At 36.1% G+C, this 25,283-nt stretch overlaps 1 protein-coding gene and 1 long non-coding RNA gene across 7 annotated transcripts; both read left to right on the top strand.

Annotated features, from left to right (window-relative positions):
- Positions 1-2,911: 2,911 nt before the first annotated feature.
- Positions 2,912-7,619, top strand: LOC140960947 (uncharacterized). 2 transcript variants are annotated; one of them, XR_012172279.1, is made up of 2 exons: positions 2,912-4,391; positions 6,558-7,619. It is a non-coding gene; the product is annotated as an uncharacterized lncRNA (long non-coding RNA). The 2 variants fall into 2 exon arrangements; XR_012172278.1 differs by having other exon boundaries at positions 2,912-4,410.
- Positions 7,620-8,379: 760 nt separating this feature from the next.
- LOC140960863 (flowering time control protein FPA-like) lies at positions 8,380-21,653 on the top strand. Of its 5 annotated transcripts, none has more exons than XR_012172268.1 (6): positions 8,380-8,819; positions 10,282-10,527; positions 10,923-11,045; positions 11,343-12,235; positions 13,794-15,751; positions 15,789-18,373. XR_012172268.1 is itself a non-coding variant. In XM_073419172.1 (6 exons), exons 1-5 carry the CDS (start codon positions 8,517-8,519, stop codon positions 15,106-15,108), a joined length of 2,880 nt encoding a protein of 959 aa, XP_073275273.1. In that variant the 5' UTR covers positions 8,380-8,516; the 3' UTR covers positions 15,109-15,126; positions 21,405-21,653. The 5 variants fall into 5 exon arrangements, 4 of the variants coding, with proteins under 4 accessions (XP_073275273.1, XP_073275274.1, XP_073275272.1 ...); XM_073419172.1 differs by lacking the exon at positions 15,789-18,373 and adding an exon at positions 21,405-21,653 and having other exon boundaries at positions 13,794-15,126; XM_073419173.1 differs by lacking the exon at positions 15,789-18,373 and adding an exon at positions 19,354-19,454 and having other exon boundaries at positions 13,794-15,126.
- The last annotated feature ends 3,630 nt before the right edge of the window (positions 21,654-25,283 follow it).

The raw sequence follows: 25,283 nt of genomic DNA, 5'->3' as shown, positions 1-25,283 counted from the left end.
GGCTGACCTGGGGCGAGCCAGGGTGGTACGTCAGGGACTTAGAGAGATGGTCCAGGGTTTGGGCAGGGGGTGGAGTGGCTTGGGTCGCTGCTGGCACGATCAAACATGGATCAAGCAACTCGCGCACCCTGGAGAGCTGTAGCGCGCGCGTCTGCTGTCTTGCTTCATGTGGCTCGCAGCGCTGGTCAGGGGTCTGGGCTTGATTCGGTTAGGTCTGGGCAAGGTCTAGGGAGGGCTGGGGTGTGCTGGGCTCGGCGGCTGCTGAAGTGGTAGAATCCTAGTTAGGCGACAACTCCAGAAGCGTAGGAAGGGTGAAAACAGCTGCTGGTTTCCTGAACTAGTGTCTCGCTGCGTGGGTTACAGGGTATGGTCTGGGCTGGTCTGGGTTCGGTGTGGGCGCTGTCCATGGTTGGTTAGGGTAAGGTGGGCTCGGTGGTGGCTCGGCTGGAAGAGTCCTTGAGTCACTAGGAGTTTATATGCGAGAGTTCATCCATGCGCAGATTCTGTAGCTTGGTTCCAGGAGGGTTTGAGCGAGCTAGGGCTAGGTTCTTGGGCAGGGCTTGGTCAGGAGGGTGGATAAGTGGGTTGTCTCGGGTTTGGCTCGAGGTGGCTCGATCGTGGCTCGAACAAATAAGGAGTTGGCTCGGGTGGTTCAATTAAGTGTCAAATTCAAAAATTAAAAGACTAAAATTGGAACCATGGGTCCACGGGTGCGGTTCATGACTCACAAGGGTAGAATAAGTAATAAAAATGTTATATTTAAAATTTGAGATCAAAATAATGAGTTTTAGATTTATCCGGAATTTAATCGCCGCACGACTATGTCATTAAAAGTGAGAAAAAGATAAAATCGAGAATTTTTACGTCCATGGGCAAAACGGTAATTTTACACTAGAAAAATACGAAAAAGTTTGGCAGCGTCCCGAAGGATCATAATGCTTGTTTAATGATATTTTATTATTTAAAATTATTATTTTGATGATAAAATGGTATTTAATGATTTATTGTAAAGCTGTACAATTTTTAATGTTTAAAATGCTATTTTTGGAAAGTAGGCTATTTTATGATTTTTAAATAAAAAGAAAATTATTTTGAGGGATTTGAATTGACTGTGACATATGATATATGATTTGTGGGGAATCTGTTTTAAGAAAGAACGATGAACTTACAATTTTATGGGGATGTCGTGAGGGGAAAAGGCCCCATAAGGAGCTCATTTATGTGAAAAGACCCCAGCGAGAGTCCGTCTACGGGAGAAGGCCCCTGAGGGAGCCCCTACGATCGTATTTCCATGTTGGAGCTTAGTGCACACCCCCATGGGCCATGTGGAGCTGAAGACTGATCAATCGACCGAAGGATAAAAGCTAGTCACTTTCAAAGATCAAACTTCACAAAAAATGTTATATGATTGAAAGCTTTACGATTTTAATGATTTTATGATATATGATTCACGATGATGATTAAAGCTATTTTTAAAAGGATTTATTTATGCTTAAAGATTATTTTAAATGATTTATTTATGCTCAAAGCTTATTTTAAAATGATTTTACGATTTATGATTTATTTATGTTTAAAATCTATTTTTAATAAAAATGTGATTTTAATACTTATGATTGTATTTGTATTATTTGCTATCCATGTTTAGAACGTGCTGAGTCTTTAGACTCACTAGGTTTGTATGATGCAAGATCTGATGATTTAGTGGAGGCGCTGACGCTTGAGTGGATCGAGTGCAGCAGTACACACCCGAGGACCTTTATGTTTCCGCACTAGCTTGATAGATTATTGATTTAAAGATTTATGTTAAGGATTTATATTAGAGATATTTTTATGCTTTGTTTTATTGTTAGTTGATCTTTTTAAAGGTCGATTTAGGAAGTTTTGGTTAGTCGATGATTTAGGATTTATTTTATGCACTTGAGATTTCATATGTTAATTTATTATGATTGTTAGAAATGCTAAGTTAATTTTTTAGAATTTTCGAGTTATGATTTATGATTAGAAAAAAAAAAGTTGAGGCCGTTTCATTATGGTAGGTTGTTCACCCTCAGTTGTGTTAATCTTTAGATCTACTACCTTAAGATTTGCAAAAGATTATGCAAACTCTTGGAGATCCTCTAGACCAATCTTTTCTAAAGTTGTCATCAGATTAATTTCTTTTCTGAGACTGTTTTAATTAGAGTGATCATCTTTTCTTCTTCAGTTAAATGTTTTGATATCACTTTGGCCTTCCTTTTTGTTGTAATAAGGGTTCAGTACCGAATGATGGTGGTAACCTTCCTTCTGAAGTCCTTTTACTAAAACTTGGTTGTTGTTCTAGGTTTTGAAGTCTTCCTTTGTTTTGGCCCCTTGGTTTTCTTCTTTCCCCCATTGCAGCGAGCAAGGTCCAACAAAAAAGGTTTGCTTGGTGCGTTGTCTGCGTCCTTCTAATTCCAGTTTCTCGGTGTCACCTTTGCTGCGTGGCTTTCCCCCTTCTTTGTATTGGTAAGCTTATGCTGTGTTTAATTTCTCTCGCCCCCCTTTTTTTTAGAGTATCTTAAAATCTTGGGTTTGTTTCTTATTTTGTGTGTCTGACTTTTAGAGTTAGCTTTGTTTTTTAATTTTTGTTAGCTTCCTTGTTCTGTTCTTGCCTCGTTTATTTTGTCTCTTTAACATTCTTCCTTTTGCTTTTATATAAACCTCAAAAGCATTACACATCATCACCTAAAATAAACGCAAACTGAGGCGTTCGTTCTTTGAAACAAATCTTCTAACCACTGTTGATTCTTTCGTTAACTCCTAAATTCTTCTACTGATATAGTAATGCATATCCAGTATTTTGTTTGTTCGCGGTATTTTGGCATGATAAATTGTTGACTAATAATTTAGTGGGGAAGGAGGAAGTGATTGTAAGAGTAAAAGGCGAACTTGGATTTGGAGACATTTTTCGGGTTAGATCCGCCGATGAATTCAATCAAGAGAAGTGGCGTTGACAGTGGATGCAGAGTCTAGGCGATACCATCGGGGTCGTGAAGGATAGTGCAGAGTTTGAAGGAGATAGTTAGATGTTCGGGGGTGGAGATATATGCAGCACTCAAGGATTGTGATATGAATTTACTTTATCTACTTATATGAAAGCCTGAATAAGATGCGATGGACCAGTTTTGGTATGGTTACAGGTCAAATAAAATACAGATGCCCTACATTGCTTTCTCCAACATAGCAAGAGTTTGTGCTGTCAAAAAAAGGCTCTTGTGTAGGGGTTACAATATTCGGTTTTCTCCTTTATACATATAAAGAGGAGAGGCAAGATTTGTGTCTCCTGCTCGATATTCAATAATCAGCTGACCTTCTATTTCGAGCCCTAATGACCGTTTTCAGCTGCACAATGGCGTCTCTGGCCTTCGAGTTCCGCTCTTATCCTGATTACCCGCGGACTTATGCATTGTCCACCAGGAAAATCAAGCATCCGATTCTGCACGACATGGTGTCGGCCTACGGAATTTCCTCGATGATTTTGAAATTCCCACCAAATTTCGTCAGGCAGCTAAGCAACAAAGCACGACGAAATTGTAGCAACAATGGTGTGGCGCAGGTCGTTGAGGAGAAGATAAGGTGAAATTGATTCTCCATTTTTGAATAGGGATGATGTGGAAAAAAGACATGCAAGTTTTGAATATGGGCGGTATGGAAATTACACTACTATTGTTGCTGATGAGAAGATAAGGTGAAATTAATTCTCCTGTTTAATTCTCTTCTAGCATTCAATTGGAAACAATGGTCTGGTGGACCACATCATCTACATTATGTCCATAAAAAATTGTAACAGTGCACTGGGAGGGACTGAATCAACTCTTCTGATGGCATCTGGAATGTGTGCTAGCACTGCCCTGTTGATGGCATTGGTTCCTGCTGGAAGGCATCTGGTGACTATGACCGACTATTATAGGAAGACTCGGATATTCATTGAGGCTATTCTTCCCAAAATGAAAATCACTGTATGTCTACTTAGCTCAATCATTTGATTATTTTTAATGGGGAAAAATGTGGGCAACTTAGAGTTTTAACTTTTCCTTGGCTTAAAAAAATTGAAGCAAGGCATTCTTACTTAATAATATTCACGAACGAAATTTGTAAATTTGTGATTATTATATGCTTGCATTAGCAATTAAACCAATTCTTGATTATTTTGTCATAAAAAAAAATAAAAGAAAAAGAAAAAAAGAGAGGAAAAATGCCGTTAATTTTGTCAGTATTTTGATTATATTATTTTTTAGTGCAGGGCAAGATTAATATTTTGGCTCTATTGTTACCTAAGAGATCTGACATTTTTTTATGCTAATGAAATGCACGACACAGTGATTGATCCTGCAGATATTGGTGGTCTGAAATCTGCTTTAGAAAAGAACAATGTTAGTATTAGTAGATATTGTCTTTTGCTTTTATGCATTCATTATGTTTTCTTCTTAGAAGGCGTATTGAAAAGATATTAGAAAACAGAATTCAAGAAGCGGAAGCTTTCATTCTCATGAACAAAAAAACCCAACTCTACAGTAGTACATGTGTGATGTATTTATAGACATGTTGACATGTGTTTTGACTAAACTAGACACATATTCATTTTTATTTCTATATACATTCTCAATACTCCACCTCAAGATGGAACGTGTATATTATGTACACCCATCTTGGACAACAGGCTGTGAAAACGAGACGGCAACAATGGTTTTGTGAGAAGATCGGCTAACTGTAATTGCGAGGACACATGCATGATTTTAACCAATCCGGCTTGAACCTTTTCTCGCACAATATGAAAATCAATGTCAATATGTTTAGTACGCTCATGGAAGACTGGGTTGGAGGCGATATGCTCGGCTGCTTGACTGTCGCAAAACAACACCGCTGGTCCATTACAAACAACACCAAGGTCTCTGATCAAAGACATGATCCATAATATCTCACAAGTTGATGAAGCCATGGAACAATACTTTGCTTCTGCAGATGACTTAGAGACGGTCTGTTGCTTCTTAGACCGCCAAGAAATCAAAGACTCACAGAGGAAAACACAGAGACCAGTGACTGACCGTCGTGTGTCCGAGCATGTTGCCTAATCCGCATAAGAGAAGAACCTCAGATTAAGATCAGAACCTGATTTGTACAGCAGCCTTTGTCCAACTGTCCCTTTGATGTATTTAAGTACATTCATTGTAGCCTCTAGATGGAGAACTCGTGGTTTGGAAACATATTGACTCAGCTTGTGCACGACATAAGCTAAGTCTGGCCGAGTAATTGTGAGGTACATCATTCTTCTAATTAGTCGTCTATACAAAGCTGGATCAGAGATCAACTCCCCTTCGTCTTGAGACAGTTTTTTATTAACATCCATAGGTGTGGACCGAGGTTTACACCCAAGAAGTCCAGAATCTGTAAGTAATTTGAGCGCATAATGCCTTTGACAAATGGATATCCCTTGCTTTGATCTTGCAACCTCTATTCCCAAGAAATACTTTAGGACGCCCAGATCTTTTAGCCGAAACTTATTGTCCAAAAACACCTTCAAATCTGAGGCTTCTTGCTCACAGTTGGTGGCTATTACTATATCATCAACATAGACCAATAATGCCAGAAAAGCACCTGCTCGAGTTCTGGTGAAGAGAGAGTGATCAGCTGGTAATTGTGTGAAACCAATGCTTAGCAAGGTAGAAGAGAATTTTTCAAACCATTGCCGTGAAGCTTGCTTAAGTCCATAAAGTGACTTGTGCAACCTGCAAACATCATTCTTGGGTAATGACTCCCCCTCTCTGCAATACCCCGGAGGCAGAGACATATAAACTTCCTCTTGCAAGTCACCGTGGAGAAAAACGTTATTAACATCAAGCTGAAGCAAGAACCAGCCACGAACAGCAGCAATAGCCAGCAAGGACTTGACAGAAACAAGCTTGGCCACGGGTGAGAAAGTCTTAAGATAATCAATCTCCTCTTATTGCGTATAACCCTTTGCAACAAGACGAGCTTTATAACGCTGTAAAACTCCATCAGCAGAGAACTTGGCCTTATAAACCCAACGACAACCAATTACGGATTTTCCGGGTGGCAAAGAGATACCATGTTAAGATTCGAACTTGGACCTAACTCAACCCCAAAAGCTAGCTCAAGGGGGGAGGATTGTCCAAGTCCATATATGCAACTTCCAGGTTATTTATCCAACTGATGTGGGACAACTAACACACCCCCTCACGCCCAGGAATGAACATCTGGATCGTGAAGTTTACAAATGACCCAACTATGGGTAGAATGTGTGGTCTAACTATAGGCAGTCCAACACATAATGGTGGAACCTGAGTTCTGATACCAATTTAGACAACAGAATTCAAGAAGCGGAAGCTTTCATTCTCATGAACAAAAAAACCCAACTCTACAGTAGTACATGTGTGATGTATTTATAGACATATGTTGACATGTGTATTGACTAAACTAGACACATAATCATTTTTATTTCTATATACATTCTCAATAAAAGAGGCTATATTACCTTCATGCAGGAGTCTCTTTCTTTTTTTTTCTTTTTTTTTTTTCAGATTTTCTGACCAGTCCATTTTTGAGATGCGTTGATGTTGAACTGGTTTCAAAGCTTTACCACGAGAGAGGAGCCTTGGTGTGCATAGATGGGACGTTTGTTACACCCCTTAACCAGAAGGCACTGGCTCGTGGTGTTGATATTGTTTTACACTTTGGAACCAAATTTATTGGGAGTCATAATGATATATGTTGACTCTGATATCTTGGCACTTTTATACGTATTGGTATAATTAACATTTTTAGAGTTACATGCATGATGTTAAACTGGAATATTTGCATATAGGTTCTTGCTGGATCCATCTGTGGTTCTGAGAAGTTGATTTCAGTTGTTCGCAATTTGCATCATATTCTAGGGGGTGTTCTCAATCCTGTGAGTTATCGAGATTCAACAAATTTGTTGGCGCAATAATTTCGTCTTAGTCACTGTCATTTTCTTCCATTTTCTGTTTTATGTACTGATAAATCTTGAAACATTTAGCATGGTTACTGTAAGGTCGAGTAAATTTGGCCTTTGGCGACAATTTGTCTTTCTGGCTCCCTCAGAAATGGTTATGGTTGTGGATCAGGAATTTTTTCATAAATAAGAGAACTCTAATATGCCCCTTTTCATCAGAATGCTGCATATCTGATCATCAGATGCATGAAGACGCTGCATCTTCGTGTACAACAACAAACTCAACAACACATAAGATGGCCGAGATTTTAGAGGCACATCCTAAGGTAATGATGAATAATAAACCTGAAGAAGCTTATATAAACTTTTTGGTCACTTGGAGTAGGATCCTGCAGTTCTTTTTATTTATGGTTTCTTTTATTCAGATTTCCTTTACAGCAGATCATATTCACTACAAGCACTCTGTACTATTTGTTTATGACCGTGACTTACTTTTTAAAATAGTTTAATTGTACATAAAAACGTAATATTTCATAACTCAGTTGTGATTTTAATATATTGCTTGAGCATGTTGTTTGATATACTACAGTTAAATAAATCACATGTGTAGTACATACATAAATATAAAATAATTTTCTTTTTAGAAATTTATATATATATATATTTATATATATAAATTGCTAAAATAATTATTTTAATGAATAATTTTTTACTAATAAATTTATCTAGCGAAACTTCTATTGAATCAAAACTTTGAAATATAATTTTGTTGAAATTTTCAAATGAATGATGTTTAAATCTATTCGTGTATATTTGTTTTTACATTTAATAGAGTTTAGAGTCTCAAATTTAGTTCATGATAGGTTATTTATCTTAATAAATAGAGGTACAAGTGTAAAATACACTTAATATCCAAAATTATACTTTCTTTGGAAGTCCCAAAAAAAGTTATTAGATGATTTTTAAGAGAGTGATATATATTATAATAAGTTGAATTTGTTTTGGAATATGTACTAAACTCTTAAATAAAAAATCATAAGCTGTTATTTCTTAATATACATTTAGAAAGATTATTATAAAGTTTTAAAATTAAATAACTAAAAAGGTAATACATATATGTTTATGAGTGTTTCTTTTTAATGGACAATTAATTTTGTATTTATAGGTCTGTCACGAAAAAAATATAAATGAGATATGAAAGACTACAACTCTGGGTAAGACACCTCAATTTAAATTGAGGTGCCCTTACCTAGTGTGTGTGTGTGTGTATATANCACTTACCTATTGGAAGCTCAATTTTTCTATATTTCATCACATCCATTGAGTGAGTAACACCTCATCGGTGCTTAGATAGGTGTGCACGGTAGGTGTGCAGGATATCAAATATATATATATATATATATATACACACACACTGTTTTCCAATCACGTGGGTCTTCCCTCGTTTTAAATCCCTATCCCCAATACACAACCCTAATCCACATGAATTCTTCGTTTCGTTAGTCTCCAAATTTGCTACCAATTTCTCCTCCCTGTAGTTTAATTTCGAAACTCGTTTATTTTAATGGCGCCAGTGGACAAAGCCGTGCTGAATCCGAGCCAGATCCCAGTTGCCTGGGCCTCAGGTGTCCATTCGAACCCCCCGTCGAACAATTTGTGGATAGGCAACGTTTCTTTGGCGGTAACTGAAGCAGAGTTAAAAGCGCTGCTTGAAAATCATGGAAAAATCGACAGCTTGACGCTGTACCCATCTCGGAACTATGCGTTTGTGTATTTCCGAGAGATCGAGAGTGCTGTGTCCGCCAAGCTGGGCCTTCAGGGTTACGTTCTTCATGAGAATCCGTTGAAAATTGAGTTCGCAAAATCGGTTGGTTCTCGTGTTGATATTTTACTGTTGTGTCAGATTCTGTCACATTTGTTTTACATTAATTGATATCGATGTATGTTGGTTTTGTATGTATCCTTGTTCATGTCAATCTTTTTGGTTTGATTGATTTTAGAAACCAATTCAAATAATGATTGGTTAAAAATCAATCCAAACCGTGCAGGTTGGTTCAGTTTCTATTTGAATTGGTTTGGTTTGATTCCTGAATACCTCTATATTATAAAACCATCTGCTGTTTCTGCTCGTTTATATTTATATATAGGTAGGGGTCCCATTAAAAATAATGTAGACACTACAAAATCCACGGCCCCATCTTCTAATGCAAATGCATTACGGAGGATGAATTATGAGATGTTTGAAATTACAAATTTATCATAGTTAATTATGTTCAGCCCCTATAAAACTTCACCAGAGAGAGAGTGGTTGGCATTACCTCCAAAAGACTTGGCATTACATTAGTTGGAAGTAACAAATGGAGGTGTTAAATTTTAAAAATGTTCTGGGAGACATGGAAAGGTGGTCAATTGTTGACTGATTTCTCAAGAGTGGAGAAGGCATACAATTCTTGCCCTCATTGAAAATTATGTAAAATCTAAACCTGGAAGTTGGCATAAATTTCAAGTAGATCCTTGCTCTAGAGTTATATCATACTGCAACCAATGATGGAGGTGCCGATGAAATATGAGTCTGTCAAAATATAAATAATGACCACCCTAACTGACTTACAATAATCAATGTTTTTCTTCTGTTAATAATGTGCATTTAAAGCTTTTAAACTCTTCAACCTTTCTCGTTTTTTCACTGGGTTCAGGCTTTATGCTTAAACTTAATCTTAGTTGATCATGTAGGTGCAGGATGCCCGATTACTCCCTTGCCATTCTGCCATATATAATGGTATCGAATAAATAGCGCAGAGTATGAACATAATTAACTATGATGAGTCTGTATTTTAAACATCTCATAATTCTATCTCCCATAGTGTATTTGCATTTGTAACGATATTGTAGAATTCGTAGGAGCTACATTTCACCCATTAACATTGTTTATTTCATAAGGTATTTCATTGCGTTGTTGTAATCTATATACTCAAGATTAGGGGTTTTCAGGAGCAGAACTATAAAACAATCTAAACCCAAAACCGAACTAAACTGCACAATTTGGATTGGCGTTTATACAAGACCTGCTTACTTCAGTTTTGACTTAATGATATTAATAATAGACTTTAATTGTTAACTATGTGACTGCTATATTGATAAATGTTCCGTGAACCTCCAATTTTCTTAGATCAGTACTACCCAGATCTTAGCCACAAGAAAAATATTGAATCTTCCCCTTATTCGCCTCTTTTGGGGTTTTGCTGATTTTTCCTTTGTTTCTTGTTGTTATTCTAATATCTGGGTGATTGTGATCATTCTTTGGAATTCTTTATCAATCTTGTTTTCAGGCTAAGCCATGTAAGAGTCTGTGGGTGGCTGGAATTAGTCAATCCATTTCCAAAGACGAATTGGAGAAGGAGTTCCTTAGATTTGGAACATTACAAGAATTCAGGTTTCTCAGGGATCGAAATACTGCCTATGTTGATTATGTTACTTTGGATGATGCTGCGAAGGCATTGAGGGGTATGAATGGGAAACGGATTGGTGGAGATCAGCTGCGCGTGGATTATCTTAGGTCACTTTCCTCCAAAAGAGTAAGCTGATGTTTTCAATGTTTGGTTCAACTATTATTTGGACTCATGTTTTTTATTACAAATTGCCAGGTTTAGTTGTGTGATCATTTATGGTCAAAGTATTAAATTTTTTTCTCACGTGTGGGATTTTACGGAGTCCACACCATCAAATTGTCTGCACAATCAGATTTTTTTAAGTCTGACGTAGGATGTAAATTTGCATGGATTTCATCTGGATGTTATCACCTCTTATCGCTGGGCAATAATGTCAAGCCCCTAGTTCTTTTTCCTTAAATAAAATGTGAAATGATCTTTATGTTGTGCTCCTCGAGTCTTGTAAAATTATGTTTTTTTACCCTTTCTCTACTAACAATTTTTTTTTCTACTAACATTTTTTTGTCTTCAAAATGAGACAGGAGCAAGGTCCAGATAGCCAGTTTCCAAATAGGAGCATGGGGCCTTCTGATTTTCATTGGATGACACAAAATCCCTTGAAAATTTATTCTGAGCCAAGTCTTGTTGGATCGAAACGGAAAAATGTAATTACCAAGTTCAATGACTATTTGCTTTATCATGAGAATCTTCGTCTCCATTTAATGCCTGGAAAAATCTGAAGTTCGGTAACAAGAATTTGGGTACTTCTATAACCATTTGATAACAATACTGTCTGTGGGAGTGATTGTTGTGTATTACATGATTTCTTTTGTTGAATTTTTGTGGACAAATCTAGTTTCTATAAACAATTTTCATGACTATCCACTGTATGTACTGTTGCCACGTCAACATTTTTATTGATCTATATTATTTAATTTAATTCCGTGTTTTCACTGTTGCAGATCCTTTCAGTGGGACCTCAAAATGGAAACTCTCAGCTAACTCACATTTTGAACATAAGCTATCCTCCTGCTGCTATAATTGAAGAGGATATGATTCATAATGCGATGATTCTGTTTGGAGAGATAGAGAGAATAAAGACATTTGCAGATGGGAATAATGCATTTGTAGAATTTAGAAGCATTGAAGAGGCCAGACGTGCCAAAGAAGGGCTGCAGGGCAAGCTTTTTAATGATCCTAGAATTTCTATTGAGTATTTCAGCGGAGAGCTTGGTCCTGAAAATGATTACATCCCTCATTATCCTGGAGTTGAAGGACAGCTTAGAGAATTTCCATTTCGACCTGTTCAAATGGACATACCTGGCCTTAACCATCCTGTAATACCTGTCAATAATCCTGGACATCAACCATTGAGACCACTCCTAGGTCCTCATGGACCTTTTGACCCAGCACTTCCGGGCCCTGAATTTAGTGACTCAGCTCCTATTCATAAATTACAAAATCTTGCTTCTCAAACACTGATGGGGGTTGCAAATTGGAGATCATCTCCCGCATCTGGGATAGTCTCCTCTCCTCCAGCAGGATTGATTTTTCCAAACAGATCTGCTTTTGCTGCGTGGGAAGATTTTGATGATAGCCAACATAGAGAATCTAAAAGGCCAAGGTTTGATGCTGCTTTGCCTTTTGCAAGAGTGGAAAAGCAAGGATCATTTCACGAACAATATGGGTTGATTTCGCGTAGTGGTGGAGCATCTGGTTCTTTAACAAGGGTAGGTGGGTTGGGGCAACGTCTTGCTGAGAGTGACTGCATATGGAGGGGGATCATTGCCAAGGGTGGAACGCTTGTTTGTCATGCTCGATGTGTTTGTATTGGAGACGGGCTCGATGCTGATATGTAAGTATAGTATCTGCATTATCCAACTTCAATTTTCTCTTACTAAAGTTAGTGTTTGTCAACTAGTGCAAGTTTCTTCGTTTTATTTTCTTACATAATTCAATCAGATAATGTATTCTGGTTTCATGACAATTGCTGGGTTATTAGATGGTTTGTACCCTACTATTATGTTCTGTAGTTCTACTTGGTTTTAACCTTTTTGTTAGCTTCCTAGAATATACACTGTTTATTTACTCATTATGAATGTTGTGTCACCGGCTCTGAAAAACCAAATGGTTCTGTTATGGCCTGACTCATATATGTATAATGGAGAATAACACTCATGTTTATTTTTTTCAAAAGATGGTAATGTAAACGTCGGCTGCCTTCTTCCTGCTACAGATTCAAAGTAAATAACGCGGAAACAAGTTTTGTTGATTCTACAACCAGTTATATAGTTAGAGGATGTTTTAGTAGTTTATAAGATGTGAGGTCTTATTTAAAAATAAGTTGTTAAAGTGTTTGAATGAAATTATTTTAAACAACTTAAAGATGTTAATGTGTTTGGTATTATAAAATTTTTTTATTGTCAAAATTACCAAAAAAGATATAATACTATGAGCCGATGTAAGTTATATNGGAAAAAAATATTTATTATTAATTTTAATGTGTGCAAGTAAATTGTTAATGTTAAAAATTGTAATTACTAATTTACTCAATAAAACTTTTAACAATTTTGTTTTTTATGTCATAATAAAAAGGTAAAACAAAATTTTATTTTAAATTCGATAAAAAAAAGTGATAAAGTTGAGATTTAAGAACTAGGGATAAAGTGGGGATTTAAAGAGATATAAAGAAATTTGGAGAAGTGAAATATTAAAATATGATCTTTTAGAAAAAAGGTGGGGTATCTCAGCTTTTTTAAAATCTGTTTGACAACATATATGTTGTTTTCAACTTTATTTTACCAAACAAATTACAAGAGCTTATAAACTCGCAAATAACTTATAAGCTGTTTTTTAGAGCCTATAAATCTGCCAAACACCTCTAATGCTACCTCAGTAAGTTTGTGTTGCTAATTGACTCTCAAAGTGTTATATATCAGCCATTATTTTTATTGTTTGCTGATGTCGTGTGTGTTTTTCTTGCATTGTTTGCTAGCAAGAATAAATATAACATCACTGCTTTGCTTGTTAGTCTAGATATCTCTTTATTCACTTTGTTTCTGGTTTTTCTAGGTGCTCCTTTTTCTTTTTTGAATTTTTTTTTACTGAAATATAGAATATTGTAAAAATACTGAGGAATAAGGGATATAACCAATTTGAAACAGAACTGGTGCATCATTTTATTTTGTCATGACAGAACTGTTTTGGAATACTTCTGATTATATTTCTTGGTGATATGTTATTAGTTACCATTTTCTTTTCAGGAGATGCAACTGATACTCCATATGTTCAACAACTCCTAAAAAATTTCAATTTTAGAATGCTGGAACCTAATTTACTTTACTGGATACCGTATATTTGTATGTTTATGAATCTCAACATCTCAATTAAATGCTGAATTTTCTTTCTTGCAGTCCTGACGTGGTTAACTGTTCTGCACGAACAGGATTGGACTTGTTGAGCAAACATTATGATGAAGCTATTGGGTTTAATATAGTTTTCTTCTTACCGGACAGTGAAGAGGATTTTGCTCCATATACAGAGTTTCTGAGGTACCTGGGTTCAAAAGACAGGGCTGGGGTAGCGAAGTTTGATGATGGCACTACCTTATTTTTAGTGCCTCCATCTGATCTTCTCACTAAAGTTCTCAAAGTTTCTGGACCAGAGCGCCTTTATGGAGTAGTTCTAAAGTTTCCTCAACAAGCCCCTAGTAGTGCATCTGTGCATCCCCAATCAATCCAGCCTCATTATGTGAATATGCACAAAACTTCTTCCTTGCTACCAGGATATTGTGCTATGCCACAGATGGATAGGGATTTGAATGTGGATTATTCCAGAGTTTTGCCCGAGGATTCAAAAGTACCTCCGAAACCTCCAGGTTCTATGACCAGCAATTCTTTCTCTGCACCGTCTGTTCCACCCTCCACAATAGTTTCCCAAGCTGGTTTAGCTTTGACACCAGAACTTATTGCTGCTTTAACTTCGTTGCGACCAGCTACTAGTTCTTCTGGTTCACAAATTGTATCATTACCCCAGTCAACCTCTATGCTGGGACCTGCATCAGAGGTTGCTACTGGTCCAAACATGGATGCTATGCAGTGGAAGCAAGAACTCCATGCCCTAGACCACCATGTTCAGCCTGTCCAACATTTAGGTACCCAGATCAACTCCCAACTGCAACATGCACCACAGGCTCACACTCAGTCAGTTTCAGATATGACTAGCCATTTTCACCAACCGATCAGCTCATACAGCCAAATGCATGAGCACAATATCAGTTTTCCATCTCAAGGAGAAGTTTTATCTAAATCAATGACTCCTGCGATTCAACTGCAAAGCGGAACAGTTGCAGCTTCACAAGTTAACCCGCAATATCAGCAAGGAAGTCCTCAAAACATTCATGGCATAGATTATAGAACAGAGGCTGTAGGGTTCTATAGTTCATCTGTTGTTCAGCAACAGGCATATCCTATGGCATTCGCCAATCAGGCTCATGGTATTGATGTCACACAGACACAGCCTTATATTCCCGAGACTTCTGGTATTGATCCAACACATAAAGACCAACATCTTCACACTGCTCCATATGGGGCAGTTCCGGAAAGTACTGAAACTGAGGCGGATAAAAATGAGCGGTACAAGACGACACTGTTATTTGCAGCCAATCTTCTCTCTCGGATACACCAACCATCTGGTTATCAACCTGGGCAGGGTGCGGGGAGTAATTGATCATTTATCTTCCTCCAGGTAATTAAGCGCTCTGAACTAAATTCTTTCTTGATTGTTTTCCTGCATTTCTTTTTTACCATTAATTTTCTTGAATCATGCACATGTCATGTTTTTTTATTGTTTCTTTGTGTTGCTGCTTAGTCCAAGTTCATGTGAAATTTTCTTCATGATAACTTCTGTGAGTTATAGCTGTAGTGGTGGTAAGTTGCTTTAGAGGGAACTAATAAGCATTTTCGATTTTTGTAAGATATGTAATTTTCGGACCAAGAAACTGCAGGGAGCAATGCGGCTTTTAGATTGTGGATACTCTTAGTGATTGAATATTTAGCTCGGTATCTTACCTGCATTAACTCTGACTCGAGCTGGTTATTTGGATTGAGTATCTTCATTTATAGGTCAACGGAATTTAGCCAGATCATTTTAGTGTAAAATAGGATTGCCTTCATGCGAGTAATGATTTGTGTAGCTAAGTAACTTCAAGATTGTCCCTCCCAGCATTCTCCTTATTAGCAGAAACTTGAGATTGGCTGGTAACAGATGTGTAGCAATTATTGTTTCCCTTTAGATTCTGTTTTGTTGATTGGGACGCTAGCATTAGTGTTCCACGATTTGCTTACCCGCAAGTGTACGATGTCATGGTTTAGTACTAGATTGAGTACGAATATCAATCTCACATTGAGTGAATATTTAAAATTATATTAAATACCGTAATTAGAATAGTCTCACTTTATTTAAAGAATTAAATAAGGATGTAATTTGATTATTAACTAACAAATAAAATAAATTCTAGCGCACAAATACTGGAAAATCAATGAGAGAGTATCTACAGATGTGATTTCACTTGGTGTCTACTATATTTAACTAGTATTGACATCTATAATCATAAGTTCAACATGTTTACTAACCAAGAATTCTCAATTCTTACTACCCTCTTTCCCAAGTGATAAGTAGAAAATAATAATCTAATATCAATTTCAATATCCCTATTAAGAATCAAATATCAAATAATTTAAATTGCACAATAATCCTTTCAAGGGCTTCAATGGAGTTATAGACCTCCCGAATTCTATCATACCAACGATGTATTTTCCTACGATCCTATCTAAAATCCTCTCATTCAAGTGATAGATTTCAAATAAATATCTCAATTCAATTAGTTATCAAGTAAATGAACCCAGTCAATTTAAGAAAACACAAATAAACCAAGAAGTAAATTGAATATATAAATCAATGATTAAAAAAATAGTTTCAACCAAACTACGTTGTCTCCTAGATAATTAAATTAGTTCATGACGCAATAACAACGATAATAGATCATGTTTCTCAACATCAACTAATCAAATAGAAACGAAGAGGAAAAGAAGGAGAAAGATCGAGTCCGAATTTGCGACTCCGTCCCAGGAAGATGCGCTCTTCGTCTTCGTTCCTCACTCTTTGTTCTTCACGTTTCTCGCCCTCTGTATTTTGTGTGGTATGCGGCTTCCTTCTCTCTGTTTTTTTTTGTGTGAGGCTAGTGTTTCGTCTTTTTATATACGTGAAAAGCCCGCAAATTCGAGAGTTCTAGTTCTACAGGTCTGCATCGCACGGCGCACAGTTCTGTTCTGTGTGCATCTTCTTCGGGCCGCGCGTCTGCGCGACAACCAGCGCGCCTCTTCCTGTGCTGCGCTGCTTCATCGTGTCAGCGCAGCTGCGCGAGGAAACCGCGCAGCTGTGCGCTGTGTTCTGCTTCGATTTCAGAGCTCGGGCGCGAGGTTGCGCAAGGATATCGTGCAGCTGCGCGCCTGTTACTGTCATGCACCTTCATTCTTGCAGCTTGGACTTGGTTTCTTTTCTCGGCTCATCGTTTCCATTATTTTTCACTCCCTTTCAGTCGTAAGTTGTGTGCTACGGCTTGATTCCTCCAAACGACATATCTACTTCCAAAACGCGTAAATCCACTCAACAACTAGCCTAATACATGTGAAATCATAGGATAATTTAAGTGCAAAAATCGCGCTTATCAATTAGTATGAGGGCGAGGCCTTAAGAATGATACTTCATAGATTGGTCCATTTTTTTATCAGATACTGCTTGAGTTACTGCCTGGATTGACGAGCTAGTTATGAATTATGATTGTCGTGAGATAGTTTTCTTAGCTTGGTATTTTTTTATAAGGTCGTTCTTAGTGTAGAGTTTTGGGGTAAAAAGTATAATGTGGTTATTGAATTGTTATTTTAACATCAGATGTATTCTTTGTTGTGGCTTAAGAATCATTTCAGATATCTTGAGAATTCTGTTCTAGTTTTGAATTTGTGCCTTATGTTCTTTGCTGAATTGGCTTTATAAGCATTCAGCAACTTGAATTTTCTTTTATATCTAGCACATGCAGTCTTTGTGAGTTTCAATCCTTGACTGGAACAAAGTAAAAAATATAGGGTATGTGCTCCCCAATTTGAATTCCATTTTTTAGTTTCTGAAAACAATCAGAAAGGAGGCATGCTCAAGACTTGTCTGAAACCTATCGTCCACTGGTCGAATTTGTAGAACCTCAAGCCTAGGGGTTAGTAGGAAACACTTTGCCCCACTGGATGTGTTACACCCGGTGGGGTGAGAACCACAAGATGCATGCCCATACTATTTTTCTTCGGTGTTCTGAACTCTTTTTACACTTTGGGGATGGATGTACACGGCCCATATGTCTCGTGAATTCATATTAAAATGACCAGACTTTAGCCCCGTGTCACATGTTAATATGATGTGGGAGGACATTCCGACACTAGCACTAGGATGCACTATTTGTGTGAACGAACATGTCAGTGCCGTAGAATTGCCTTTCCATGTAAGAGCCTTTCTGTTACGAGTGCTTCGAGGACAGCAAGGTTGTGAAATAGTGTTTCTGGTCTTTGTTGTAAGGTTCTAGCTAATCTGGCTTGGTAATCTTTAGATTTCCTACCATAAATCCTTACACGGTGAGAGAGAGTTTCGAGTACATGGGTTGTATAAACCTCACAGAACCACTTTTCCACCTCAAAGTTTACTTGCTTGCTTATTTGTTTTTCCTCTTGCTTGATGCGTTTGTTATTCTTGATATTTTTTTTGTGCATTTGGCCAAAAATACTCGTCTTTGTTAGCATTATTCAGTTGCAGTGCTGATATTTCTTTTACTTGTGAGTCCTGATCACCTGCTTGAATTATTTATGGAAACTTGTATCTACGATATTTGGCTTTAGTTGATTATTATATTTTTCTCTCTTTCTGTGTTGAATCATATTTTACACACTCGATGATATTAAATATAATTATTTGATACGAGTTAGGTATTATGAACATTTGATAATGATTCGCACCAACATTGCGGAACCTTTTGCTTTAGGTGTAGTAAAGGTGTCAATTCAGGTGGGTTGGATCGGGTTGAGAAATAATACTATTCAAAAATTGCTCAACCCGAACCCAACCTAAACCCGAGCGAATCCGAACCCGAACCCGAATCCGAACCCGATCAACTCGATTTTGAATTTAAAAATTTTTTTAGAAGAAAATTAAATAAAATTTAAAATATATATATATTTTAATTTAAGCACATAATAACGATATCACCCTCGTATATATGATTTAAATTTGAAAGTCTAATTGTAGAAAAATAAAATATATTTATTAAATCAAATAAACAATTGTTGAAAAAATAAAAAATGTTCAAAATAAATATTAAAGTATGAAAATTTATTATATAAATATACAATAAAGATTTTATATAGGCAATATTTATTAATTATTTAAAAAAAATTTTAAATTTTCGGGTCAACCCGGGTTGACTCAAAATTTTGTTTACTCGGGTTGACTTTTTTCGGGTCAGTTATGAGGTCCAACTCGATCTGATCTCAACCCGAAAACTTCAAACCCGAACTTGATTTTTTTCGGATTGAACCGTGTCGGGTTGATGGGTCGTGTCTTATTTTGACACCACTAAAGTATAGGCTCAGACCAATTCAACCAAAAATATTTTCCTAATTCAGTAGATGTCTAGTATGGTAAAAAGTATAATATGAATTTACAAGTATAATTAGAAGTATATACATGTTTGAACAAAATGGTCGAACAAGTACAAGGTCCTAATATTGTCATGATGGGTGTACGGTACGATTTTAAAGGACAAACGAGTGGGCCCTTTTATTCTCAATCGATAAACTACAAGCCGTGATTTAAACATATCATTTTCATTCCTTGGTTTGAGTGACAATGATCTCGATTTCATTTGTAAGAAAACAGGGTTTCGATTCTTGTTCTCGAAGGTTTCGATTCTTGATCTTGTGAACTAAGACTAGTGTTCCGAGTTTATCTCGTGTCGCTATATCCGATTCCAGTTTGGATTAGCATGACCAAATATCATTTCGAAAATAAGAGGTTGGGGCGCAAGAAGAAGACCTAGGTCATGTGGGTTTATTTTCAAAACCATGTTATTTTCTTTTCCTGATTAAAAACAACACAATTCCACCGCGTTTTCCAGAAAATATTTCCGTCAAATTTCGTGTTTTTTTGTTCATTTTCACTCAATTTACCTTTTCACCATGCTAAAAGTTAATTCAAGATAGGGGTATCAAAATACAACACGATCCGTCAACCCGACACGAAAAAAAAATCAGGTTCGGATTGGGGTTTTCGGGTTGGGGTTGGGTGGGTTCGGGTTAGTGCAAGGTTAGACGGGTTTCGGGTTGGGTCGCGGGTTGACCCGAAATTTTTTTTTTTTGAAAATATTACCTATATTTTTATATGTTGTATGTTTGAACAAAATTTATTATATATTTATATGATAAATTTTCATCATTTAAAATATATGTTGTATATTTTTTATTTTTTTAATAATTGTTTATTTGATTTAGTAAATATACTTTTAATTTTTTACAATTAAACTTTCGAATTTAAATCGAAAATTTTGTTATTATGTGTTTAAATTAAAATATTATTTTTTTTTATTTTTTTGAATTTTTTTCATTAATTTTTTTAAAAAATAAATAAAATTCGGATTAGATGGGTTGAGTCGTGTTAGACGGGTTCGTGTTCGGGTTGCTTCGGGTTCGGGTTGAAAAAAAACGAAATTTCGACATTAAACCCGATCCACCCGACCCGATTGACACCCCTAATTCAAGATTTATCATATTATAGTTAAGTAAATTATGCTTTCTAAATTTACACTACCCAACCTTATAAAACATTAAATAACGAAACATATTTTACATATATATGTGACGTATGCTCTTTCGATAATAAAGGAGCCCATCAACCTATATGTAAGTGGCGTTAGAATTCAGTAGTTATTGAAACCCGAAATTTGTATATCAATTCTTAGCGGTTTTTAGATTAAGAGTAGATGTACAAACACGATATTTGTTCCAACAAGTGCGAAACAATAGCTAAGAGGTTTCCAAAGCAAAAGGTAAACTTATGTTGTCTGAAGCTGGAACATTGTGGGTTAGTGCTGTTGTGTGTGACATTGCACTGAGTTCACCGTTGACCTATTCATGTCACGCATATTTCTACGGCGGTCCGATCCATGTTTCGCAATCTCTTGGCCTTCGAAGTCCCTGAGCGCGCGGGCTCATAACTTTAAACCGCTAGTTTGACAAGCAATTATCACTAAAATCTAGAAATTTTTTGGAGGAATATTAATTAGCTAACAAACTCACATTGAAAACTACGCTTTGAGATCGAACTAGATATAGCTGACAAACTGAAGTTTAAATGGCACCCCGAATAGATCTGGTTCCATAAGTTTGCCGACCAGACTTTTTCGGTTTACATCAATCAATACACGATGGTCTCGAATTTAAAAGATTTTAATGGCTTTTGTTTGTTAATCTACTCTTGAATTCTACTGGTTTACTTTATAACCGAATTGGAAATCTGGTGTAAACAAGTAAATGATATGTTATCCTGTGATTAGTTGGTATTCTCATAGGCGGTATGATTCGACATACCTTGTTCAAGACACGACATGTTCTGTCAGCACAAACTTTTTTTAAAAATTCCAATTCACATCAAGCAAGCGCGCGCACACAAACAAACATATATATGTACATGCATATAATTTATTATATTTTATCCTTTAAAATATATTTTATGGTAAAGCTTACAAATCAAGATAATAGTAATTTAATAACAAAATGTTGAAGGAAATAAGGTAAAAAAATTGTATGTCATACAAATTATTTGCTTTATGTGGGGTCATGATTTATTTTATTTTTATTTATTTATTAATTAATTAATGTGATAATAAAGAGGTTTGTTTCTGAATAATAAGTAAAAATATTATAATTTTGCAGTGTGTATGGATAAGGAGATTCCGTACATGGACAATCCATCAATCATCTAATCCAAACAAGGCACTCTCCGCTCTTGATGATGATTTTTCCTCCTTTTTTGAATTTAGTTTTAGCGACTCTTCCCTTTTTCTTCTATTCTCGTGTTTCTGTCTCCTTCGTGTAGTTGGCATTTATTTCTCATTATTATTTATGAAGTTGCTGTTGGCTTTGTTTGCTAGATTTAGAAAAATGCTGTACGTATTAGAAGTTTGCTAACCATGATTTGTTTCTCAATATTTTATTTTAACTAGCAATTTGTATGCACGCATTGTCTAGTCGTTTTTTTTTATATGAGTTTCTATGTTGGAAAAAATTGAAATTAAAATTGACAATTTATTTAAAACTGATTTTTAATCATTTTTTAAAGCTTTTTATGCATATATAGTATAGATAGATATGTTATGAAAAAACACTTTATTTTAAAATTTTGAAAAAATAAAGATATTCTCATAAATTATATTATATTATTTTTGTCTGACCCAAACTCTGGACAGCTCAAAAAGCAGAAGCTCGTACGGCAAGGTCCAGTTGGGATACTATTTAGCGAGAAGATTTTCAGTAACTAGACAAAATTGCACATATGAGATAAGTATGTAAAAGTAAGTACGGGTCGTTACAGTTAGTGATCTAGCAACGCTACTCATAAGATAAGTAGGTAAAAGTAAGCAAATTACAATGACCGATTCCTCTACATCGAAAGAGGATACGTAAGCAACTTATATAGTTATAATATATAGTTATAATTATACAAGTGCAAACTTTTTATTTTTTTTATTTTTTTTAATTTAAATGTTTATTTAAATAATAATTTTAAAAAAAATATAAGAGTTGAATTGGAACACGGCTTCATGGTCCATAACCCGGACCATAATTGTCCTAGACGGCTACCGTTGATGTCTTTTGGCATGCGAGAATAAATATTATTTTTTTAATTGTTAAATAATGATTGTGTGAAATTATTAAAATTAAAAAAGTTTTAAAACATTTTTATAATATTTTTTTATGTCATGAGTAATATAAACATTTAAAAATTTAAAAATATAGATAAAGATAACATACTATTTTATTTAGATATGATCGTCATATATAAAATAAAAATTGCTAAAATAGTTTTCATGATACTTTTAATTAAATGAATATGATTTTTTTTAGTTGAGAATATGAAGTATTTTTATTATCTTAATTATATGGATTTTTTGTTTATAAAAAATTTACACCTTTACATCAAAAGTAGTTACATTATGTGTAATGACATGGACTTTTCCTTGTGTCATTACTCATAACATTATCTAACCCCTGGAAGTAGTTTTATTCATCTTCCCCAACGTTTGAACTCAAAACCTTCGGGTTTAAGTAATAAGGTTCCCAATTGTTACTCACATTCTAGGAACTTAAGTACTTAAACCTAGAGGTTCTTGGTTTGAGTGTTGGGGAAGGCGAAAAAATCACTTCTAGTGGTTGGATTGTAACGACTCTCGCTTACTACTTAAAATATCCGGAAAATAAAATTTTTCTATCTAATTAAATTCATCTCTTAACTTTAAACTCAATAAAAACTATATATCATTTTCGAAATTCCAAACAAATAAACCTAACATTCGAAACTTTAAAAAAATATAAATAATTCAAATTCTGAATATTTTGAGGCATAAAAATGACCCACGTTGACATCCATTAAGTATTTAAAAACACCCAAAGAAATAATTTGTTTCTCAACAAAAATATAATAAAATAAATTAGAGTATTAAATCAGTTTTAACATGCATAAAACTCATAAACTGGAAGGTCATCGGACGTGCACTGCCTACGGCCTGAGCTTGCTCACTGGTCAACACCTCCAGCCTCGTCAACAATATCATCTGTAGGGATGGCAATGGGCCGGGGCCGGGGCGGGTTTGCCATTCCCATCCCCATTCCCGAATTCCATCCCCACTCCCATACCCGCCCCCATCCCCGCTTTTTCGGGTTCGGGGAATCCCCAAACCCGAAATTTCGGGGATCAACTTCACATCCCCCGCCCCCATCCCAATTTCAAAAATATTAATCTGGCAAGACGATGACGGATTCGGATATTTTCTCAAATCAAAACTTATTATTATCTATTATTATTAGAGATAATATCAATATTAATATCAATATCAATATTAATAATAATAATATTAATATTAATATTTTTTAAAAAAATATTATTATTATATTATTAATACTAATAATACTATTATTTTATTATTGATATTATTTTCGAGACGATTTCGGGGATGGGGTTAGTAATCCCATACCCGCCCCGAACTACATCGGGGATTGAAAAAAATCTCCGAACCCGAACCCAAATCCGAAAAAATTGGGGATCCCCATCCCCGTTTTAGATTTTCCCCGCGGGGCCCCGAACCCGTGGAGAAAGTTGTCATCCCTGATCATCTGCATCAATCAAGTCTAGTGAGTTTAAAAACTCAGCATGAATAAACCGTGAATAACGAATACTACATATTAAAAATTCATGCAATTTAAACATACGTGATACATAAATTACATAGACAAATAAATATGAAGTGACTTTCTTGCATAAATATTTTCATAAAACATGCTTCGCTTGACATAACATAAACTTAAACATTTTGCGTAGAGTTCTACTCACTGATATTTGGCACCGTAACATAATTCGTTTGATCAAATTAACACCACTGAGCGTGGTCGACAAGGATCACCATAGCCTTTGGATAGTATATCCACTATCAATCATAAGATAAGTTGGAAAGATCCCCGGATACGTTATCTGGCATCCAGACCTCTGCATGCGTAATTTGACCACAAGAAAACTTACATACCTCAAAATAAATATTTTTGCATGTTATATTTATTAAAGAATGCCGTGGACCTCGTGGGATCAACCCCTGGACCCTACTGCCACCACTTATAACTTACAATTCAAAACATCTCATAAACTTGCATCTTATCTGTACGACTCACGAATTAAATAAAACCACTTGCGACTTAATCCCACTGCTTGGGATTCGACTCAACCTTGACCATCAACCTAAAACCTTGTTCATAGACTTAGAATCACCTCTGGAACCTCCCCAAACCATCCCGAAACAAGACAAGCAACTCTAGGCTCTATTTGGCCCCTTTATGACACTCCAAACTTACCACGGCTCGAGCCAGCTATTAACCAAGCCCTAGACCATGACCACCTTAGACCCTAACCAAGCCACTGATAAGGTCTTTACCAATTTAGGTCGCACGTGGACATCGTGGAGCAACCAGCCGTGACATGCCCTGCGCGCGCTGCGCTTGCGTGCTGCCCCTTTTTTGTCTCAAGCGTATTTTCTACCCGACCAGCCCAAAGAAGACCAAGACCAAACCCACCTTAACACCCTAAGACACGGTCCAGACCATAGCCACAAGCGCTAGCCCATCCCGAACCTGCCCCAACTAGCCGAACACCGAAAACAACCCCCACGCGCACACGCAGTAGCTTGCGCTCCACCTTTTCTTTCGCGCGATCAGACCACTTCCGACTCTTTAAGGACTGATAAATAACATCTAAATACATCCCCATATACAGCAGGAATAGCCCAGATGATCCACACGAAGCCTACACATCAAAAACTCATGAAAACTTGAATGAACTTGTGCATAAAATTTCATCATTTGTATATACGATTTTGATTCAAATCTTTCATGTAAGGAAACATTTGTCATGCATATGTATCATCAAATAATATTATATAACAAGATTGATGAATAAAAGAAAGGTTTAGAACATGTCATTGCGTTTAAAGGCTCAGATAAACGAATACTAGTGTGAGGGAACGTAGAGGATAAACGGAGGACGATTGC

The sequence above is a fragment of the Primulina huaijiensis genome, chromosome 16 (genome assembly GCF_012295235.1).
Source record: "Primulina huaijiensis isolate GDHJ02 chromosome 16, ASM1229523v2, whole genome shotgun sequence".
Lineage (NCBI taxonomy): Eukaryota > Viridiplantae > Streptophyta > Magnoliopsida > Lamiales > Gesneriaceae > Primulina > Primulina huaijiensis.
The sequence above is the reverse complement of the archived record's forward strand: the minus strand, read 5'-3'. Positions and strand labels throughout refer to the sequence as shown.